Source organism: Serinus canaria, chromosome 17 (assembly GCF_022539315.1).
Source record: "Serinus canaria isolate serCan28SL12 chromosome 17, serCan2020, whole genome shotgun sequence".
NCBI lineage: Eukaryota > Metazoa > Chordata > Aves > Passeriformes > Fringillidae > Serinus > Serinus canaria.
This window is the reverse complement of record NC_066330.1, coordinates 3,853,867-3,874,464: the sequence shown is the minus strand read 5'-3', so window position 1 is coordinate 3,874,464 and position 20,598 is coordinate 3,853,867. Positions and strand designations below refer to the sequence as shown.

The 20,598-nt window shown below is 42.1% G+C and overlaps 1 protein-coding gene across 7 annotated transcripts in view; it reads right to left on the bottom strand.

The window, feature by feature from the left end:
- The window catches only part of TSC1 (TSC complex subunit 1), a 26,762-nt gene extending 6,164 nt beyond the window's left edge, over positions 1 to 20,598 (bottom strand). For 3 of the 7 annotated variants that reach the window (XM_030231732.2, XM_030231734.2, XM_030231737.2), the window contains exons 1-17: positions 20,292 to 20,414; positions 13,256 to 13,318; positions 12,043 to 12,218; positions 11,075 to 11,178; positions 10,289 to 10,441; positions 8,513 to 8,657; positions 7,338 to 7,492; positions 6,963 to 7,036; positions 5,358 to 5,536; positions 4,803 to 4,912; positions 4,447 to 4,570; positions 3,967 to 4,082; positions 3,666 to 3,738; positions 2,259 to 2,357; positions 1,599 to 2,166; positions 1,335 to 1,378; positions 639 to 805 (exon numbers count right to left, since the gene is read on the bottom strand). In XM_030231732.2, the coding sequence (XP_030087592.2) occupies positions 639 to 805; positions 1,335 to 1,378; positions 1,599 to 2,166; positions 2,259 to 2,357; positions 3,666 to 3,738; positions 3,967 to 4,082; positions 4,447 to 4,570; positions 4,803 to 4,912; positions 5,358 to 5,536; positions 6,963 to 7,036; positions 7,338 to 7,492; positions 8,513 to 8,657; positions 10,289 to 10,441; positions 11,075 to 11,178; positions 12,043 to 12,148 (2,217 nt within the window). In that variant the 5' untranslated portion in view covers positions 12,149 to 12,218; positions 13,256 to 13,318; positions 20,292 to 20,414. The other 4 variants (XM_030231735.2, XM_030231738.2, XM_030231733.2 and 1 more) reach the window with 3 other exon arrangements.

Genomic DNA, 20,598 nt, shown 5'->3' with positions numbered 1-20,598 from the left:
TGAATGAGCAATAGTCTATTTTTCCATTGCCTTTCATGCTTTCAACGGGGACTGGGGCCTCACTGCTGCAGCAACAGTCCATCTTCCAAAACCTACTTGGAAGTTTATTTTTGGCTCTTGTAGTTAATTATCAGAAGGCGAAACTGTTGATGGAATTAGTTATAACATGAAAATATGTTATGAAACACGCCTAAATCTGTACTGAGACATCCTTCAGTGCACTTATATCTTCAAATTCTATCACAGTGAACACCTCTGGAAAACAACACTTGAGTTTCCAAAGCTTTTGCTATTACTCCTCATCTGAGGAGCAAAAGGACAATATGCAGCAAGGTGTTTAGCCAGGCATTGAACATCCACTCCACTGACAGGGAAGCTTTTACAATTACCCAAAGGCAAGTGCTGGCAGGGGTCAAGCAGGAAGGATTCAGGTGCCTGCAGTCAACTACAAACTACTGACATTAACAACAGCACACAGAACTCATGCAGGAGTCACTCCACAAACACCGACTTCAATAAAGTGACAAATGAGGTCTCTTTGTTATTTGAGTGGTACCAACAGATACCAGCCAGGCCAATTAACACTTTCAGCAGCACCAGTGTGTCTCAGCCACTGGTGGAGCTGTGTCCCTGCTCACCATGGCAGCATTGTGCTCCTCCAGGGCCGTGGCTTTGATGACTTTGCGCAGGAGCCGGCGATTGCGCAGCGCGTGCTGCTGCCTCTTGAAGCGCTCGTACAGCAGCTGGTTGTGCAGCAGAAGCAGCTGGTTCCTCAGGGTGTGAATCTCATCTGAGGGGGGAGAACCTGCAGTGAGACACAGAAGGGGTTACTGAGCTGCACTCTCTTCTTTATTTGATCTCCAACATAAAAATCATAAACATTTTTCCCAAAGCAATGGATGTATGCCTCAAATGGATTGCTCCTTTGATTAAGAAAAAAAAGCCAAGCTGCCACCACCACTACAAAAGCCTCAGAGCACAAAACTAAGACACAGACACATAAATAAGCAAGAGAAACCATCAGTTTTAGATTGAATGAGCAGTGAGAAGGAGCAAGGATCTGTAAGATGACCCAGCAGCACTGTGAAGCTTAGCAAGGCTGAAATGGTCAAAAGCAAGAAGTGTCTAGAATTTTGCACTTTTCAAATATGAAAAAAGCAGCTCATCTCTCTGGAACACAGCTATTTGCTAAGCAGATAAACCATGACTTAGTGGAGGGCATTATCTTTCTGCAGCATTACTTAAAAACCCACAAGCAAAAAGTATGCAGGTCATTGTTTAAGCAAGTCTAATAATAGAAGAACAGATTGCCAAAACATGAGAAATTTCCTCACCTCCAAAGTGGGTCCAGTCAGCAGATTTGCTTGGCAGAGACAACCTGAAAAAAGAAAATGCAGCATTAACAGCTAAGTTTAAGTTAAAAAATGAAATGTTCACCTCAAAAGAGCTTTTAGCCTGGTAAAAGTACAATTAAGGTCAGTTGGTATAAAAAGATTAGGGACGAACTGTGCAGCTGCTTTTTCGGCACAACTTAAGATTAAGCCAGCACAAAAGAGAGTAACAATAAAGTCTGCAAAGTAAGATTTTCAGTCACCTACTTGTTCAGCTCCTTAGTGTGTGCATCTGCTCCTTGCTGAATCAGCCTGTCCAGCACTTCCACGGGAGAAGTGGAGGACATACAGTCTTCATCCTGGGTTCCCTTGGCTTTCTTTAGCAGCTCCTCAGTCTTCTTGCCAACAAAGAGGTAGGCAGTCTTTGGTAATGCAACCTCAAAGAGGTGCTCATAGAGGGGAGGCTGCCCACTCCCAAACACCACTCTCCTTTGTGCTGGTACTTTACAAGGGCTGGGAGTGAGAATACTCGGCTCCCCAGAGGTTCCTTCCCTGTTCCCAGCAGGGCTTTCCCCAGGGCCTCCACAGGGCTTGTCTATGGGAGTAAACGTTTGTTTGGGTGTTTCCCGTGCACCCTCAGGCCCAGGCTTGTCCAGAGATGTTAAAGGCTCAGAGGTCTGACTGTGTCCCTGAACACTGGAGGCTGCTGAGTGGGTCTTCTTCTGAGAGCCTGACAGACTTTCGTTTGTGCGGTAAAACGGGGAGTCAAATCCTCCTCTAGGCACCATGTGTTCAGCATCGGTGGTGATCTCGGAGATCTCTTTAGATATTGCATCTGAGGAGAGGGGGAGCACCATGATGCATCTGGTATTTCAACAGGACAAGCATTGCCTTAGCTAAGATGTAGGTAAGGAGGGCAGACATTACCTTCCTCTCTGTCCTTCTCAGCGCTATCTTCAAACGACAACCCACCTAAAAACTCTGGAAGATCACTTAAGGTTACTGAACTTTTACTACTGGGGATGTCTGAAAAAAAAACAGAAAACAAAAAGTCAGTTGTACAGGTGCTGTTTTCTCCAGCTTTAGCATAGCATAAAACACTAGTCTTATTGCTGCAAGGTCCTCAGAATAAAAGCTTGTCCCTCTTTTAGATGCTTCCTCAGAGGAGGAAGGCATCTGACTCCTGTTCCATTCCACATAGAAAACAGTTCAGAGATCAGTCACAGGGCAGTTCTGATCCCAAAATGTCTTTTTGTACACTTAACATTTGCTATTGCACAACTTTTGCAAGGAAGGATGTGCTGTTTGCAATTTAACCCATTAAATAAATAAAATAAGGTGGCTTGTGTGCACTGTGACTGCTCCACTTCCACATTAGCATTAACCTTCCCTTTAGCTTCTGAGCTGGCTCCACAAGGACACAGCACCTGCCTGAAAAAAGGAAGTTTAGCAATCTGATGTAATACTAACTTGCCAATATGTGGCTACTGATCAAAACTGAGACAGCAGCTGTGGGATACACACTGCAGGATAGAAATCTCATGCTCAGCTTAGTCACAGATCAGGAACTCACTAAAAAACTTTGCTTGTTCATAACTTGGAATTCAGAATATTCAGATTCCAGTGGTACTACACAACTACACCAGAAAACCAGCTTTCAATTTCACTATCATCTCTACTTTGAAGACGGTTAAGATTCACAGCACAGAAGTCTCAAATACAGTTCCAAAATCCCTTCTGTCTGTCACAGAGGTAGATGACAGAGAATGGAAAATGGAATCATTTTTCTACTAAAAGTGGAGTTCCTCAATATACTGATTTCAGTATTACATGGGACTTTAAAAGAGGTTCAATACAGCAATATAATTGTAGATAGAAAACAAAGTTTTTCCAGAGACCTTTAAAAGAGGGAGCATCATATCTATCCTTATGTGCAGCCTTACAGTTTGATCCAGACATGTGACAGATAACTTGCTGAAGCACAATTTAATATACATCTTGCTGCTTCTAATAATAATCCTCAAGAAAAGCAGCTTTTATAAAAATAAATATCCCTTTTCAGCCTTCAGTTTATATTTGCATTTTTAAATATGCAGGAGAGCAAGGTAAAAAAATCTCAAGCTATTTCTGAACATGAATGGTTAAACTGAAATCAGAAGCATCACAAGAAGGTTTTAAGTTGAATCACAGGTTAAAACAGGATCCTAGAACTACAAAGAACTCAGGAGAAAAAAGAATCTGTGGAAAAATGTCTGGGAATTGGAAGAAGTGTCAATAAAAACTGGAGTTGTTTACAATAGGTTGTAGTAATGGGGAGAGGAAAATGGAGTTTACCCAATGATTTATCGCTGTTTATGACATTTTGCTGTCGGTGCAGTAAAGGCCTCCCAGAATCTGGTTTGTCCTCCTGGAAAACAAAAGAAACCCAGAACTCATTAATTGCCTTAGATTTCATTGGCAACTGTGCAGCTGGAAGTGGCAATAGTTGTCTACATTTAGAAGAGCTTTTGCAGTGAAATGCAAAATTTTTTTATAAACCACCTACTCTGATTTTTCTTTCTCAGTTAAGGTCACTGCATTAAGGCAAGTCAATGAAAAAAAAACAGATTAGTTCAGCAGAAGAATTTTGTAATACCTTTTTAGGAGGTGTGGCAGCAGCTGAAGGGAGTGAAACATGCACAAAGTCATCTGAAGTGCAGGGTGGAGGAGGAGATGTAGCTGGTGTTCCCAAAGGTGTTCCTTTCCCCCCTGCTGAAAAGGAGCACAAGTTCTCTCAGCAGGCTCCCCCTTCCTCCTTTCAGCTGAACATTGCATGTGAAGAATTGTACATTTAAACACCTCATAGCATTTACTTCTTAAATCTCTTTCAACTGTTCATCAACACAAAAATGCAGTTTCCAGAAGTTGTTTCAGATTTTGGCACTGAATTAACAAATTCCCTCTCAGTTTGCACCAGCACTGCTCTAGGTGAGGTACTCAGTTCGTTGGAGTAATCACTCCAGCCTATCAACTGGCATGACGTGGCATTCCCACTTAAAAACTGCCAGTAAAATTTACAGCCAGAATTTCCAGTAAAACAAACCTTGGAGGCCTAATTCCAAAATGCAGCACGTACCAGATGTGCCAAAAGCTTTGCTGGAGGGTTGTGATGCAGACTGGGATGACTCTGATGGGACAATGCCGGGGGACGTTGGTGGCGTGGTCATACCACACACTGCAGAAGGGCTCCAGATGGTGACCTGTGCACAGAGTGAAACACAGCAGAGCTCAACAAAGGAACATGTGAAGCACCTGCATCCAGGTCTTCACACAGGAAACCAGTTAAACTCAGGAAATTCAATTAAATGTGAAACGAACACCATCTTCTGAAGAATTCACAGCACGGCTCAAAACCACAGATTTTTAAGACTGGCACAAGAAACTATGAAGTGCAAAGAATGAAAACTTGCTGGGCTTCATCTTCTGCTTTACCTGCTGTGGCTCAGTTGACAGCCTCATGGACTGTGGGCTCAGAATCTGAGGTAGCTGCCCTGGCATTTGTGATAGTGTTAGCCGAGGAGTGGAATATGGGGTAGAAGTCCCTGGAAGTTAAATAAAAGAGAAAATCAAAATTCCAAAGCATCCAACACATCAAATACAAACCCATGATTCTTCTGGCTAGGACTCAAAGGCTTTTAATCAAAGCATTTCAAATCTATTCAATATACACATTTGTAGCTAGGGACTTTTTCTCCAGCCCAAGAAAATATCTATTGAGTACATTATAGTACAGTGCCTTTTTTTGTTGTTGCTGTTGTTGTTGTTTTGGGGTAGGGAGGACAGGGGATGAAGAGACAATGTTGAGAACACTCTGTATGTCTGCATACAGAAATTATATCTATGCATTTATTTTTTTAATAATAGTTTATTTTCTGGTGCCTAAGAATTAGACTTTAAGTGGGATAAATTAGTGAGATAGGATTTTTTGCTCTAGGGTCAGTTCTTCTCCAGCAATTGGGTATTGATTAGCCATCAGGCAGGTCTTACCATAGCTGCTCTGTGTGTCAATGTAAGAGCTGGCACTGGGGTCAGTTTGATGATGTTTTGAGCTTGGGCAGAGTCTCCGAGACACAGAGTAATAACCATCTTCATAGGAGGCTTCTGCAGGGTCCAGGGAGATTTTGGCACATTCTATCACAACATCATGAGTTTCTAGCCTTTTCCACCTGCAGACAGTTTTTGGATCCAAAAGAGTAAGTTAGTCAATTATTGTTAAAAACAAGAGTTCCTGGAGATAGGAGGAATTGGCTTGCAGGATGGCTCATTTGTTCCAGGCAGCTTTGCATGCTCCCAGCCAAACTGGAACAAGGCACCAGACAGAAATTGCAACCAGATGACTTGTGAGAGGGGGTCTCAAAGAGGAGACAAACAGCTTTGACACAGAGATCCATAAAGGTCTGCCATGGAGCACTCTGGAAAGGAGGAACAGCATACGAAGACTTGGTTGATCCTGAGCTTCAGCAGCTGTAGAAATCAGCTCAACTACACTCAGATGTTGGTAGTCAAAATTTAGACATGCCAGCAGTGAGGGAATCTGTATTACTTAAGTAAACACTGTCTGCAATGCCAGTTTCAGATCTGTGTTTTTCCTCCCAAGCTTAAGGAATGTTTTTTACTATTACTACCTCCTTCATCCTGAGAACTACTTCTCACTAAATTAAACAGCCAGATTAGATCTGCCCAGTATTTCAGGGGATGGAAGTTCACTGTAAAGAAGAGAAAGCCCAGAAGGCCATCTATGAAAGGCTGGGTTGCTTTGGAAAGTAAAATACTCTCTGTCCAAGATCCCAAAAGAGAAGGCTTCCACTGGAAGGTTTGTGCCAGTTGTGCTCCTGAGTGGTGCCACCCTCCCCCCTGCAAAATTGAGCATTGTGACATTCAATGGGTTCCCAGTTAGGAGTGATTTCCTAGTGGCTCTGAAAAGCAGGGCAAGAGCACTACTGTGCAGCAACAAGAGTCAAATTCTCCTCTTCAGTGGCTGGGCCTGTGGAGACAAGAGAAAAGCAGCAAGTGGTGCTGCTGCAGGCAAATGAGCCTATTGCTAAAGAAAACTAATACAGCTGATAATGTTAACACATACCTGTTAAAAGAACTGATCTGTTAAATGAACCAATATCTAGGTACCAAAACAAGACACACTGAAGCCATTTTAAACACTTAAATCCCATCAAATACTTCAAGAAACCCAAGGAATACGACCCAAACCTTCAGCCAATGAAGCATCTCTGGCAGTTTCACTTTATTCAGTATAGACAAACTGTTTTAAATCTTTATGAGGATGTTTGATCATTAAGTCATAAAAATAAGATAAAGTAATGTAGAAGACAGATGCCATCCCAGACACAAAATGAATTTAGAATCCCAACATTGTTGTTAATGACCTTTCACAACAGTTTCTGCTTATTCATCCAGCTGAAAGCTGGGATGAGGAAAGTCTACATGTTTACCTGGTGCACCTACAAATCTGGGTGGCAAAACACCCCCACACAAACTAATGCTGACAGAAAAGGTTTTGCTGCAACCTTCTGAAATAACCCCACAGAAAGCTGCTCAATTTGAGCCTTTCCTAATAGCAGAGAGAACATACAATACCTTCGTGGGTCCAGTTCATGGTCCTTGGATCCAGTCACTAACTCTGGATGAATACGCACATGTTCCATCATTGGCTGAGAGGAAGAAGAAGGACTTGTTATCAGTGCAGCACCTTTGGATTGCACTAAACCACACAAAGCTGATGAGCAAACTACTGATCCCAAGAGTTCAGAAAGTTACATTTAACAGATAAGGTTAATACACATCACCACAGCTTCAAGAGTTAATCCCAACTGAGCTTTCAGTCAAATTGCTCTTTTTTATACTGTTTTGTCAAACAGCCCTCAGCTGAATTGACAAATTAATTGCATTAAATTGGAATATATAGCTATAAATTTCTTGCCTCAGATAAAACAGAGATAAGCAGCATTTTACCTTGACTACTTCTTCAAAGGTCTCCAGGTTTTCCTTCATACTGTAGTGAGAGCGCAGAAAGGAGACAAAATTGCAAGGATACATTCCATAAAGACGATGAAAGAGAGAATAAACGCTGGCATGAAGATGGACAAGATAAATCTCTGCCACACGACCTGGAAAAAGTAGTTAGAATATTTTTCATTACATTGGAGAAAAGAACAAAAGTTCTAAGAATGTAAACAAAGTACTTTGAAATGTTAGCTGGAACAAGTCTTCTGAGGTACAAATAGTCCCTATTGAAACTGTGAAGTCTTCTCAGAAAACAGCAACACTTAGTCATCAGCTCATAGCAAACCCAGGAATTAAGATAAGGACCATTAATTCCAACCAGTGTGCTGTCATTCTCAAAGCACAGCTTTGTTTTTATTCAAGTTAAAACCTGAAACTCCTCTAGATAGTGAGCCAGAGTAAGACTGACTGACTGAATGATTAAAAAAGGAAACTAAGGTTTGTTTCACTTTAAAAGGTAAAAACTAAAAGCTTGTAGCCACCAAAAGCAATCACAACAGACAAATCTTAGTATTCACCTCAGAAGTTCCAATCCTACTTGCAATGCAGAATGGCTCTCTAAATAGCACAGCTTCTATGTGCTTAACACAGCATTTGTTCATTCAGCCATGAGCCACACTCACAGATACTGCTGGTGTTAGACATCAGACCCCTTACAACAAATTCAGCATAGCCAGGGCTCTGAGAAAACCAGTTTTATCAACCTTCATGACTATTGATAGTTGCACATTAAATTAAACTCTTATATATGCTGCTTCTTCCTCCCCCCCATTTATATCTGGGAATATCAGATTCCCCAAAATCTGCCTGAAACATTAGCATTTTCCCTTCTGTCTCCATTCAATCTCTGCTTTTCACTGTCATCAGGGCAGTACTTTGGTTCAGTGAAATTTCATGCAGTAGCAGCACCACATGGAAGATTCTAAAAGACTTCTAAATTCTGAGCAAAGAACTCCCCCATGCTCTCAAAGAACAGAACAGCTTGTGGGCTTAACACATCATTTTCTGTGTTTAAATAATCTCAGACCACTAAGAGTCTCACAAAAGAATGTGCTCACCAACTGCACAACCAGTCACAAGGATACTGCAGACCACAACTGCATGCAACAAAGTTGAAATCTCACCTGGATTCTGCAAGCACCAGGCTGAGAGACGCCCAAAGATACCAAAGAAATCATGAAGGTACTGTTTGCCAGACTGAGGAATCATTGGCAACATGGTTATTAGCACTAGGACACCTGTGGTGAGTACTACTACATCTGTGTCAGTCTGCAAGAAGGGAAAAAACCTGCATTAGTTAAATGTGTTGAACCTAATTTTTTCCAAGGATGAAGTGAACATTGAATCATCATCATGGAAAAAGTTCTTTATTGAAACAGTCCCTCTGAAACCTACCAGAATTTAATGATCCAAGATTATTGAGTTTTTCATAAAGAACAACTTGAAGAAAAAATAGATTTGGGATTCTTGCTCCTACTCTGCTGCTTTTCTGTAGAAACACTTGGCTTAGTTAAAAAGAGAACATCACCACAGTTCCACAGCTGAGTAAAAACAATTACTGGTATGTGAAGCATCTTATGTGCCACTTTCCTTCCTTCCCACAGCTAAACACACACAACATGCAGAAGCTCACAAACTGCAGATCTGATCAGGGTGTTCAAGGGTGTTGGCCAGTTACCAAGACAGGGGTCAAAAGCTTTTCTACTAAACCTGGCTGCTGGAAAGTTCCCCAGCAGTAATTCCAACAATGACCAGAACACCTTGGCTTGTGCCACAAGAAAGGGATGTGGCAGTACAAACCTTTGGCTGGATGAAAACCGAAAGAGAGAATCAGATTTTAGGAAAGGACACAGAAAATGTTCAAACTCTTTCCTTGCTTCCTCAGTTTAATGCACATTTTCCTTGGTAGCTCCTCTGCTTTGTCAGCACAGGGTGCCCAGAGCACTGGTCAGGCTGTGGGCAGGTGCTGCTGAGCTCTCTGGGTATCTCCCAGGAACCACTCAGGCTGATGGGACAGTCAGTTTTTAGGGATTTATCCTCCTCTGTGTGTCTACTCCCTCAGTCACACAAAACCTATCAGAGCACATTTCCTGTCCATCCACACTCTCTGTCCACATCCCCAGAATTTCCACATCTCTGTCCTACTCCCAGCAGCTTTCTGACACACTTCATTCCTCCCTCAGTCACACTGCAAAGGACAACAAATCTTGGCAGGCACGTCAGGAGTTCCAGTAACAGCAGCTGGAGCTGCTCCTTTGGCAGTTACAAATTTGTGGTGGTTTTGTTTTGAAGAGTGGTGGCACTTGCCTGCATCGTGCATTTAAATGTGACTTCATGACTAATGTGGATTCTTCACTATCGTAACAAATTCCATTACTGCCAATGCATTCTAGGTCTCAAAGCACTTTTCATTCCTTATTCACTGGTACAGTGCTGTACAGTATTATACCTGATCAATCTGCAGATGAGGGAAAAAACCCACAAAGCTTGGGGGAACAGCTACCTCCTTGTAAGCCAGCATGTCAGTAGCTAAGAAGGGAAAGTCTGCTAATTCCAAGGTAATTTCCCCTGGGAATAGTCCATTGCAGGGCCCATCTACACTGCAAGTAGAGGACACACAAATTCAAATTGCACCAGTGGGAAGTTACTGTATTTTCATTAGGTTCATATTCAAGATATCCACCAACTTTACCAAGGGCCCTCTTGTCTTTAACCTATTTTGGAAAAGTTTTAATAAACATTCTAACTCACAGTGACAGTGGCTTTTAGAAACAAGATTGTCAGCAATAACAGTATAAAAGCACTGTGGCTTAGCTAAATGACATCAAAACAAGAATCAAACTTGCATCTGTATGCAAGTTTACATCAGGTGTTTTATAGACAGCCCTGACAGTTCTTACCTTGAGACATTTAAGTAATGAAAGCAGGAGAGGTGCTTGAGAAAGTTTGTGTTTCCAAGATGGTTGTCGTCTTATCACGTGTCCCAGCAGAGAGAGGGTGGGTAAACGAGTAGCAGCTTTGCCCATATAATCATTAATTTTGTCCAGTAGATGCTGACAAAGGATTTTGCAGAGAGTGGTAGAAAAAGAAAGGTATTTATATTTAACTGCTCTATACCCTTTTTCACCACTCAAATGTTCAACAGTTTGTCAATATGGAAATTATGGGCACTTTACAAATATAAAAGATCCCAGAGGAAATAAAACTCTGCAATAACTTTGAGACTACTGATAGACAAATGCAAACTATGCAGGCCAGAAGCAGTCCCTACACTTTGAAATGTTTATAAGTAAATAATAAAAAAAAAATCTGGGCAGCAGCCAATTTGTAGTGCCATCTCCAATCTATTTAAAATCCTTACTTGCTCTCAAAATACCCAATTTGTTTTAGGCTAACACATCCTGCACCAGGAGCACTGTAAAGAGACAACATTAATCCTCCAAACCCTTTCCTTTATAGATGTTCTTTGCTTAACTGGGTCAGTTTAAGCAACCCTGTAAGAAACAGAGACCTCTGAAGTTTTTTTAAAGCTTAAACTACTCTTACTACAGAGATACTACATCTCTACAGCAAGGTAATTCTACACCAGAGTGGAACCCCTAGAGTTTTAATGGATGCTATTTAAAGGCTGCTTCAATACCAGGCTAAAATCTGCCATAACAAGATTTTTTTTTTTTTTTTTTTACCTTGTCATGAGGCTCTTGCAGAGTGGACAGAATATGCAGTGCCTGCTGAGAATTGGTTTCCAAGTAATAGTCCACCAGGTTGTTGACAAGCATAGGCCCACGGTCTGTCAGTTTGGGGACAGCAAGGAAAAAAGCCAGAAACATTCTCAATACACTAAAAATTAAGCACTTGCTACAAGGACATTGCAGAACTTTTAAGCAACTATTACACAATTTCTAACATAATGCTTGGTCTTCAGCAGACCTTTGGGAAAATGAGACCTCTCAACTACATTTCCTGGTTCCAAATCGTTCAAGTGAATGCATTCAGCTCAGGGAAAGGAACCAGGTTTTTTAACAACCAACAATTCCTGTCTAACCATAAAACCCCACAGGTAGCTGAGCTGCAAGGGTGCTTTACCCAGTAAAGTGTTCAGGAGTGACTTGATGTTCTTTCCCTTCAGCAGATAAAGGAGAGCAAGTTCAGGGACAAGGACACTGGCAGTGCTCTCATGCTCTGAAAAGGCTCTGTCAGCACAAGCGATGCCTCAAAAGCAGCAATCACTTTTCACAAAGTCTCAGTCTGTTGTTTTGTTTGGGAGAAGGATTTTTTTTTTTCTTTTTTTATTAACAAAATCCTGCTGGTTTCCATAATGTGGGTGACACCTAATTCCTTCTAGATACACTTGACAAAGAAAGTTTCATCAGCTCACACTTGAGGCTCTGCCTCAGGAAAAGCCAGTCATTTTGTAATAGTGTTTTAACAATTATGTAACAGACCTTCCAGGAGCTATGCCATTAAGCAAAATGGACTGAAGAGAAGCCTCAATCCTTAAAGCAATTTCAAACCCAAATATCAAGAGTTTCTTTCAAGCTGCAATTGCAAAGACAGTGTTTGATAGAAAAAAGAAAAAAAAATCCCACATCATTCTACCTTTATTGATGTGAAAAACAAAACCCTTCCCAAAACTACACAAAAGGATACATACCACAAATGAGATTATCTTTGAATGCAGCTGTTATATCTTCCAGGACACCCAGAATTGGAGAATCCAGCATTGAGAGGAGCTCACCAACATTTCCTTGCTGTGCCATGATGCATGTACTGACATGAATGTGGAGGTTAAAACTTCAGGAAGTTCTTCATTGGTGTCTTTCTACCAGACTAGGAGAGAAGAAACAGCAGATGAGTGAACTTTTCCCTTTCCATACAAAATCTCTCATCTCTCCTATTTCTTTTCCACACAAGTGCCCATTTAACACAGAGAATTGTGAGGGTTTCCACACCTGCAATAAAAGCTGTAAGAGTTTCCAAAAAGCCAATGAGTCATGAGCAGGGTTTTCTTCGTGTTTTTCACAAAGATATTAATCTGTTTTGCAGAAGACCTCAGTATCTACACAGTCTGAGCATTCTCTTACCATATTTTTTTAATTTGTTCTCCAGGTCAGTAAACTGAAGCTGAAGTTTTGAATAAAATGCAAAAAGCTGCCTGGAATCCCTCCACTCCTGAGTTCTTACAGCAACTCCTCCTGAAACCACCTTTCCAGTTCTTTGCATAAGACTAAAATCTGGAGCAAATACACACCTCCAGATCCTTCTCCACTCCTGTGACCAGGTCAGGAATTCACTGCCCTGGGCTCTGCATTGTTGCACTCTGAGAGATTTGGGCTTTAAGACTTTGCAACGTGGCCAGGCTGCAGCTGTTGGGAAACTCAAGCAGGGCTGCTGCAGCTGCTGCTCCTGGGCAGCCTGAGCAGCACAACACACTCTGACTTCACTCGTGTGATTTGTGATCACAAACTCTGCAGAGCAAAAACTGCAGAAAGTATTAAATGCAACAGTGTGCAGGTAACAACTGGTCAGCTGCACAGTGCTAGGAGCAAATCTAAGCCATGTCAGGCTTTTAAAACGGCTTCTTTCCATCTACCAGCACCAGAGGGGTTCAGGTGTCACACTGACCTACCTACCACCAAATGAATCAGTTTTTATTTCATCCAGAAGAATCCTATACCAAACCTTTTCCCTTTCCAGTGGAAGAACAAATCTGGCTTTAGATCCCACCTCATATTATCAGCAAGGCTTTCTTCTTCCCTCCCACTCCAAGCTAGAATACATTTTTCACTTCCCCCATGGAAGGCAAGACTGACACATACCAAGTTTACACACAAAATTGTTTTTTACTGCAGTTGTGTTTACAGCACCTGTTCTGTGGATGAGCTGAGCTTCTGTCTGCAATGCTGTCAGCCACACACCTTTCATGATCACTAATAAAGAAAAAACAGAGAGAGGTTAAGAAAAGGCACAATTTTTTTCTTCTTTATCACAGCAGGTGTATGTTCAGAACATCACTAAGTTTTTTGACACAGAACAGAAGAGTTGTGCACCCCTGCATGAGAACAGTCAGCCCTCAGTCTGAAAAACACCAAATGGTGCTGCAGTTGCCCTTTCCAGAGCTGTCCACAGGTTAAGCTGTGCAATTACCTCAAACTAGATGGTTTTCACAAGACCATGGTTTTGTACTGTGACCCTTCAAATGCTGCTAAAGTTTTATTTATGGCAGGTAGAATCTCACACAGAAAGGATTCTTCTCTATTTTGAACATACAGGAATTAATTTAAGCCTTTAAATTCTATTCAAAACATTTTTAGGCATTAGCCAAGGACCACAGATCACTGCCCTGTTTTAAATGATAATGCTGTAATTACCTAGATACATATTACTTCCTTGAATATTTAAATATAAATATTCAAACAAAGTCACTGGACAGCAGGAGTTAACGTGTCCACCAGTAAACTTTGTCATTTGCAACATATCACTCTGCAGTTGCAGAACTCCCAAGGTCACTTTTCTTAGTGCCACCAGACATCAGCTTACTTAACCTGGCACTGATTGCAAATTCAAAGGTGATAATATGGCACCACATTCCCAACTGGCATTTCAGTAGCAACAAACTGGCTGGAGCATTGCAGTAATCACCACTGCAGAACATAAAACCCCTCACCCTCAGTTTTCAATGATCATAACTGAATAGTCCAAATGAAACTTCAGGTCATGTACAAGCAGCCAGCAGAGTCTGATCACTGAAATGTTTAGATTCAAATGCTATTTCCTTTCTAGTCTAATGCTGGCAAAATGTTAAACCTGCATTAAGACTGGCTAGTAGTGTGTGCAAGACTTGGATAATAATAGAATAGAGACTTGGGGTGAGGGAAGTTGCCTTTTACTGAAAGCAGAATGGATCTATGCTTTTCACAAAAGAGCTAGCATTTGTTGTGGTTTAGGATTTTGGTTTGGGTTTTTTTGTTGGTTTTTTTCCCCCTACATTGTGCAGACTCCAAAGCTTCCACTCCTTCCTCAAAGCACTTGCTGTTTAGAAGACAAACAATGCTCAGAGGGTGACACCATCCTTTCAAAAGGTTTAAAGTCACACATCCAAGCAACCTAAGAAGTCAGCCTTCCACTCTGTTAATCATTTTGAGGAATCAACTGCTTTTTCCACTTCTAGTAATCATTATAATATTAAATTGACTCAATGACTGCATTTGCAATACTGTATGGGGAAGCAGCTCACTCCAAGGAAACTATTCCTTCATTTCTGAGAACACATCCTTCAAACAGACCTTGCTGTCCCTCCATTTCTATCAGGATACAGTCTCAGCTATGGTCAAGCAACAGATTCACCAGCTTCCTAAACAACATGATTAGTTCTTTAAAGTATTGTTAACAAAAGAGATGTATGGCCACATCCCCAGAGCAACTGCAAACAAAACCTGTTTTAAGAATTAAAGCAGCAGAAACACAAGTATCTACTTTTTTACCCCACAAAAATCTTGTCAACTCTCTTCTCTTTGATCCCCATCCCATACCAGTGAATAGAATTAGATTTCTCTTACTATCCTTGAGCAATACCATTATATTGGACCAGATCTTTGTCACACCAGTAAAAACCTCAACAGCAGTTTCACAGATTCTGATACTGCCAGAGGAAAACCTGCAGCCTGATGAAATCATAAACCACACTTTGGATGGGTTCTGGAAGTCAGGCTCAACAATACCTCTGCAGACAGATGGGGAAAATCCCTGTTAAATGTTGAGTAGGTAAGAGGATTTCAAACTTTGTGCCAGCACAGACCCTGCCATCAGATAAGGGCGAGGCTGATAAGGGAGCTCAGTGCTGATAATGCCACACACAGATCATTTCCCAAGCTCCCTGACTAAAACAGATGGCTGGAGTGACCTTGTGCCAATAAACCCAGCAGCATTTATTTCAACTTTTCAATCATGCATTGGAGTTCTTCAAAGTAGAGCAGTCACCACTCCAAAAGTATTCCAAATATTAATAAAAGTATTTCAAAGCACATCTGAAAATGGGGCAATGTTACACACAGGTACCTCAGGAGGTGGAAGTTTATCTGAAGTTACATCAAACCAGTCAATGTTGTCACCCCACTATACACAAATGGCCACAACTTTAAAAAAGCAAATCACAGCTTTCTCAAGGTAAAGTCATTTGTCATTTTAAACTCTAAGTAAGACTAAGATGCTCCAAATCCGTGCCCGACACAAATGAACAAGCCAGGAAATTCCAGCAATAGTCTTAAATCATGTCACACTTTTTTCAGGCACAGGCAGCTGAGTAAGTAGTTTACAGGCAACAGGCTTTTATTCAGAAAAGGCCCTGTTCTGGCAGATGAAGGTCAGCTCTGTGGTGTCAGTGTGATTTATCACAGTCCCACCAGGAATTTGTGATGTGATTTTCAAATCTTGCAGATAAGCACAGGCCAGGTTAAGGAGCTCCCATCACCTTGTGAAACAGCCACTGACTGTCAGGGTATTTTGTATCTGGAATTGATACTTGTGCTGTGAGCAGGACATTCCTGACACCTTTACAGTATCACATCACCAGCAGGGCTTTCTGCTCAAATACACAGTTACAAGATGAGCCTCCCTAACACTTCCATCCATATTGCAATCATTCCCTCTTCAGAAGAATTTCCACATCCCTGCAGCCATTCTTGCAACTAACAGGATTAAAACAAGTAAGTTTTCCATGTGATTTGAGTCACTGACTCTTCACTAACTTTTAAAACTAGTTTTATACGAAAGACCCAAAGTACTTGGTTAGTAAAGCGTAGAAAAAAGTCTGTTTAAACACCTTTTAAAAATGCAGCATTTTAGTCTCACTGGAAAATATCACACCCACAGCATTTCTTATATTCAAGAGCCTTCTTTAAGATATACTTAGTAAAAAGTATTAAAGTACCAACACAGCTTTGGAGCCATCTTACAGAAGGAAAAGGAGAAGCCAACAAGACAAGAACCAAGGCTAATTTTTTTTTTTTTTTCAGTAGTTAATTTAAAAACACAAAACAGTTTAAGCTACAAACTTGAGACAAAGGGAGAGACTATAGAAATATTAATTGGAAAAGGCTAAACAGAGAAAGAGACAGCAGAGTATTCCCAAAGATTATGACTTCTGTAAGTATTTCTGTCAAGAGAAGATGTTCTTCTGTTCAGTGTATTTTTATCCCAAGCCAAATGAAAAAGCAGCTGGTAGTGCCAGTTATGCTGCTCGCAGGGGTGGGGAGGAGGGGGACACACCATAAACACACCCTCAGCCTTTGCTGCAACAACACCCAAATTCAGACACCAGGAGCACCTATTCTGGGGGAGGGGGATCAGCAGCAGCATTTTATCTCTCCTCATTCAGCAGAGTTGAATTTAGGGTGTGCCAGTAAATGATTATTGCCCCCTCTGCCCCTAGAGGAAAGGGGATTTCAACACCACAGGACCAGAAGCTCCAGATTTACACTTTTCCATCTGATTTCTATTGCAGGTAGGGTCAGGTCACGTTCCCAGGTACTGCCATGAACGAGGACAGAATGATTTTACAGCAATTGTGCTCAAAGAAAAATTCAGATTGACAACACAGCAGCCCTTTTCACTCACATCTTTGAAATGTTGGTCATGAAAGGACTAAGCCTAACCCCCACCCTTTCACCACACAAAAAACTGAAGCCCATTTTATGCTTCCGAACCATGCCCAATCTTACATTTCCCTCACAGTTAAACTGAACATTGCCATTATACAAGTGACATAAGCAATGAATGAAAAGTTCCAGCAGGGAGAAAAACCACTGGTGGCATAGGAAAGCAAGCAGCTGTTAATTCCCTTTTTCACCATCCAGAAATAATAACTCTAAACACTCCAAACCTCATTTCAAACTGATCACTACAACTGGCAATACAATCAATTCAATTTATTTATTCATCGTTGAAGAATGAAGGTGTCTGGCTTTTTCTAATAGTAAATATTTTCCTGGTTATATTAAGATCTGATACTAGATTCCATAACTAAATTAGATCATTATTTATAATTATAACTTGATATTATATACATTCTCCTCTATTTTGTTACAGGTGCTTAACTGACATGGGAACAGGAATATCACAAAAAACCTAGCAAGCCCAAACAAAGAGAGAAAATCATATTCAGCAATATTTAAGATTCTTTGGGCTCTGTGCTGTGCTAATACACTCCTGCTAATTGCTACTCATCACGTTTCTGTCAGAGGAAAATTGTCTAAAAACAATCTATGTCATAAAAAGCCCAAACATGGAAGGGCTGTCACTTCACCCTCTGGCAGTAGCCAGGCTAACCAGCCACAAAAGGGAGTCAGGGAATTATTGCAATTCCTCACACACAACAGCACATATTAATAGCAAATAAATAAATAAGAACAAGCCCTGGCTTTCCAGAACAATTTAATTAACACTACACACAGAAAGTCAGTCCAGCTATGGAATCCTTTCAACTACAAACAGGTGATCAGAGAGCTCTAAACTTGGCACTAACACAAGGACTGAGACTCCTAAATCTCTGCAGCTTTTTTTTTTTTTTCCCCCCAAGAGGAGCCTTTTAAAATATTCACAGAAGTTAGGCAGCAATTCAGTAAACGTTGAAACCACTGCAACCTATCTAATGTACTCATCAAGGCATTTTAACTGCTCCAAGAATGAAACCCAGCATTACACAGAACAATAGCAAATGATGTGTAACTGTAAAGTAAAAACAAAACATGAATAATGCCCAGGAAAGTGACAGCAAATCACCACTGCAAGAACTTTACTCTGGATCTTAATGTGCTACTCAAAGAAATGCTTATGCTAAGAAAGGAAACATCATTACTTGTCCTCATTATGTTTATTAAACTACCTGAACATATAACACCTGACACTAAGCTGTAACCTTCTTAAAATACACATCTGTCTGCAATTGCCACAAAATCTGGTGCCCTCCCCTGCTTCCACCACTGCAAAATGCTTTCATTATTTTATTTGCTTATTATTTAAGAATCCTAGAATGGTTTGGGTTGGAAAGGACCTTAAAGCTCATCCATGCTGCCACAGGCAGGGACACCTTCCACTATCCCAGCCTGCTCCAAGTCCCATCCAAACTGGCCTTGGGCACTTCCAGGGACCCAGGGGCAGCCACAGCTTCTCTGCCAGGGCCTGCCTACCCTCCAAGGGAAGGATTTCTTCCTAATAAATGAAAAGGCATCTATTCCAAAGATATATTTGTGTGTGTTTGCACCCTGCATGTGTTCCAGGCCACTCAGTTTGCACAGAGGCTGAATCACATCCCCAGCTCCTGTCAGGGCTGACAAGAAGGTGCCTGGCAGTTGGAAGAATTTCAGCAATCAGGACAAGTCAACATCCCAGCAGTCCAGCTGCAAATAGAGCCAGCATTCATTTTAAACTACAAATAGTTACTGAAGACAAATATTTGTCCAAACACCAAAACATCTGCAGTTGGCCAGTGTATCTCACATGGGAATCCATTAATAATGCCACTTTCTTAGTAACCACAAAGGTAACAAAGAGTTAAGGTGTCAGGATTAAACACAGACAGAGATAAAATCATTTTAATTAAAGCTTATCTCACGACTTATTAGATATTCTGACTATATTTTCATGGTGTAAGTCCCTGCAATTCCCACAAATGCAGTCCTGGGTGAACTGGGCTGCTAAAAAGCAGAACAAATGAACAAGCCAAAGCAAAGCAAAAAGGGTTTTTCACTGAGTAAAGGATTTTAAGCCTCTGATTTTATTTTAAACTTCAGTGGGGCACAACTGCTTCTGCTAAGCAGAGTAGCTGATTGCTGCTCAGCAAAGACAACAGCAGGCAGATGGATTCTCAAGGTTTGCACTGATTATTAGAACTTCCAGAGTTTTTAAAGATTTACTTTCTAGTTGTTCATAATTGTAAATTGAAGAGGGATTTTTTTCACCTAATGGGATTACTTCAGCAGTGCTTTGATTCCTACAGATTTCTAAGAACTATCCCCAGATGTTATTGTCAGGAAGCTGCAGGATCAGACCACACAAAGAATGAAAACCAGTATTAGGACCTACTGGAAGGTTCTCTGGAAAGAGTTCTCCACACAAAACCTGATCCTGGTTTCTGGGTCATTTCCAGGGGTTTTGAATCACACATTCCTTTAAGGCACGTTCTTCCTTTCACTCATTGCCGTGTAAGAGATTCATTAAAAAACCCCAACCCCGAAGAGCAAGGAAAGAAGCTCTGCCTAAACTGATAAAACAATGACAGAGCCTGCATCCATAGCAAACAAAGGGTGAAAACTTCAGAACTGCAGCCTTCCAAGTTCTTTGTGATAACAGGAAGCAAAATGTTTTATTGTAGAAGTAAACAACATCCTGACTTCACATTACCTACCCAGGAGCAAGGAAATGAGAAAAGCCTTCCTCACCGAGGGACAGACTTTACCAATTGCTTTATTTAAAGCCCAACCCCGGACAAGCGAACCTCCTCAGCAAGTAACCAAGGCAGGGGAAACCTGGAAATCGCTACTCAGCCTTTGCAATGGGGGTGCTGAGCCTTTTTCAATAAAAAACACAGAATTAAAAGGGAGCTTTGGTGGGGGGACCCTGCCGGGGGGGGGGGGGGGGGGGAGGGGAGGGGCAGCACCCCGGAGCAAGTTTGTCTGGAAGGAAGGAAAGGGGACAGAGGGAGGCAGGAAAGGGGACGCAGGGGGAACATCACCCCCCGCCTTCCCCATCCCCCCGACCCCTTCCCTTTCTCTTGCCGCCTCCTCCCCCAGCCCTTTCTCCCTGCTTCACCGCTCATCTCTCTGCTCTGCCTCCTCCTCTCCGTCCCCGCGGCCGTCCCCGGTGTCGCCGCGGCGGTGGCGGCGGGGGGCGGCCCGGCGCACTCACCTCGCCCTCTCCTCCCCTCAGCTGTTTACCACTCCGGGCTCCTCCGGCCCACAGGGCGCCGCCATCTTGGCCCTGCCTCCCCCTCCCATTACAGCGCTTCGCCCCTCGGATCCCTCCGCCGCACAATCTAGTCCCGCCTCACCGCTTCGCTCTCCGCTGTCTGTTCGGCTTCTCTCCCGGTCCTTCACCGCCCCGCTCGCCCCTCCTGCCTCACGGGACGTTCCCGCTGCGGGGGGTGAGCGGGAGGCGAACCCGCGGCCGCCGCGCCCCCGCGGAGTCCCGCGGCGGAGGGATCTCGGCGGGGTCA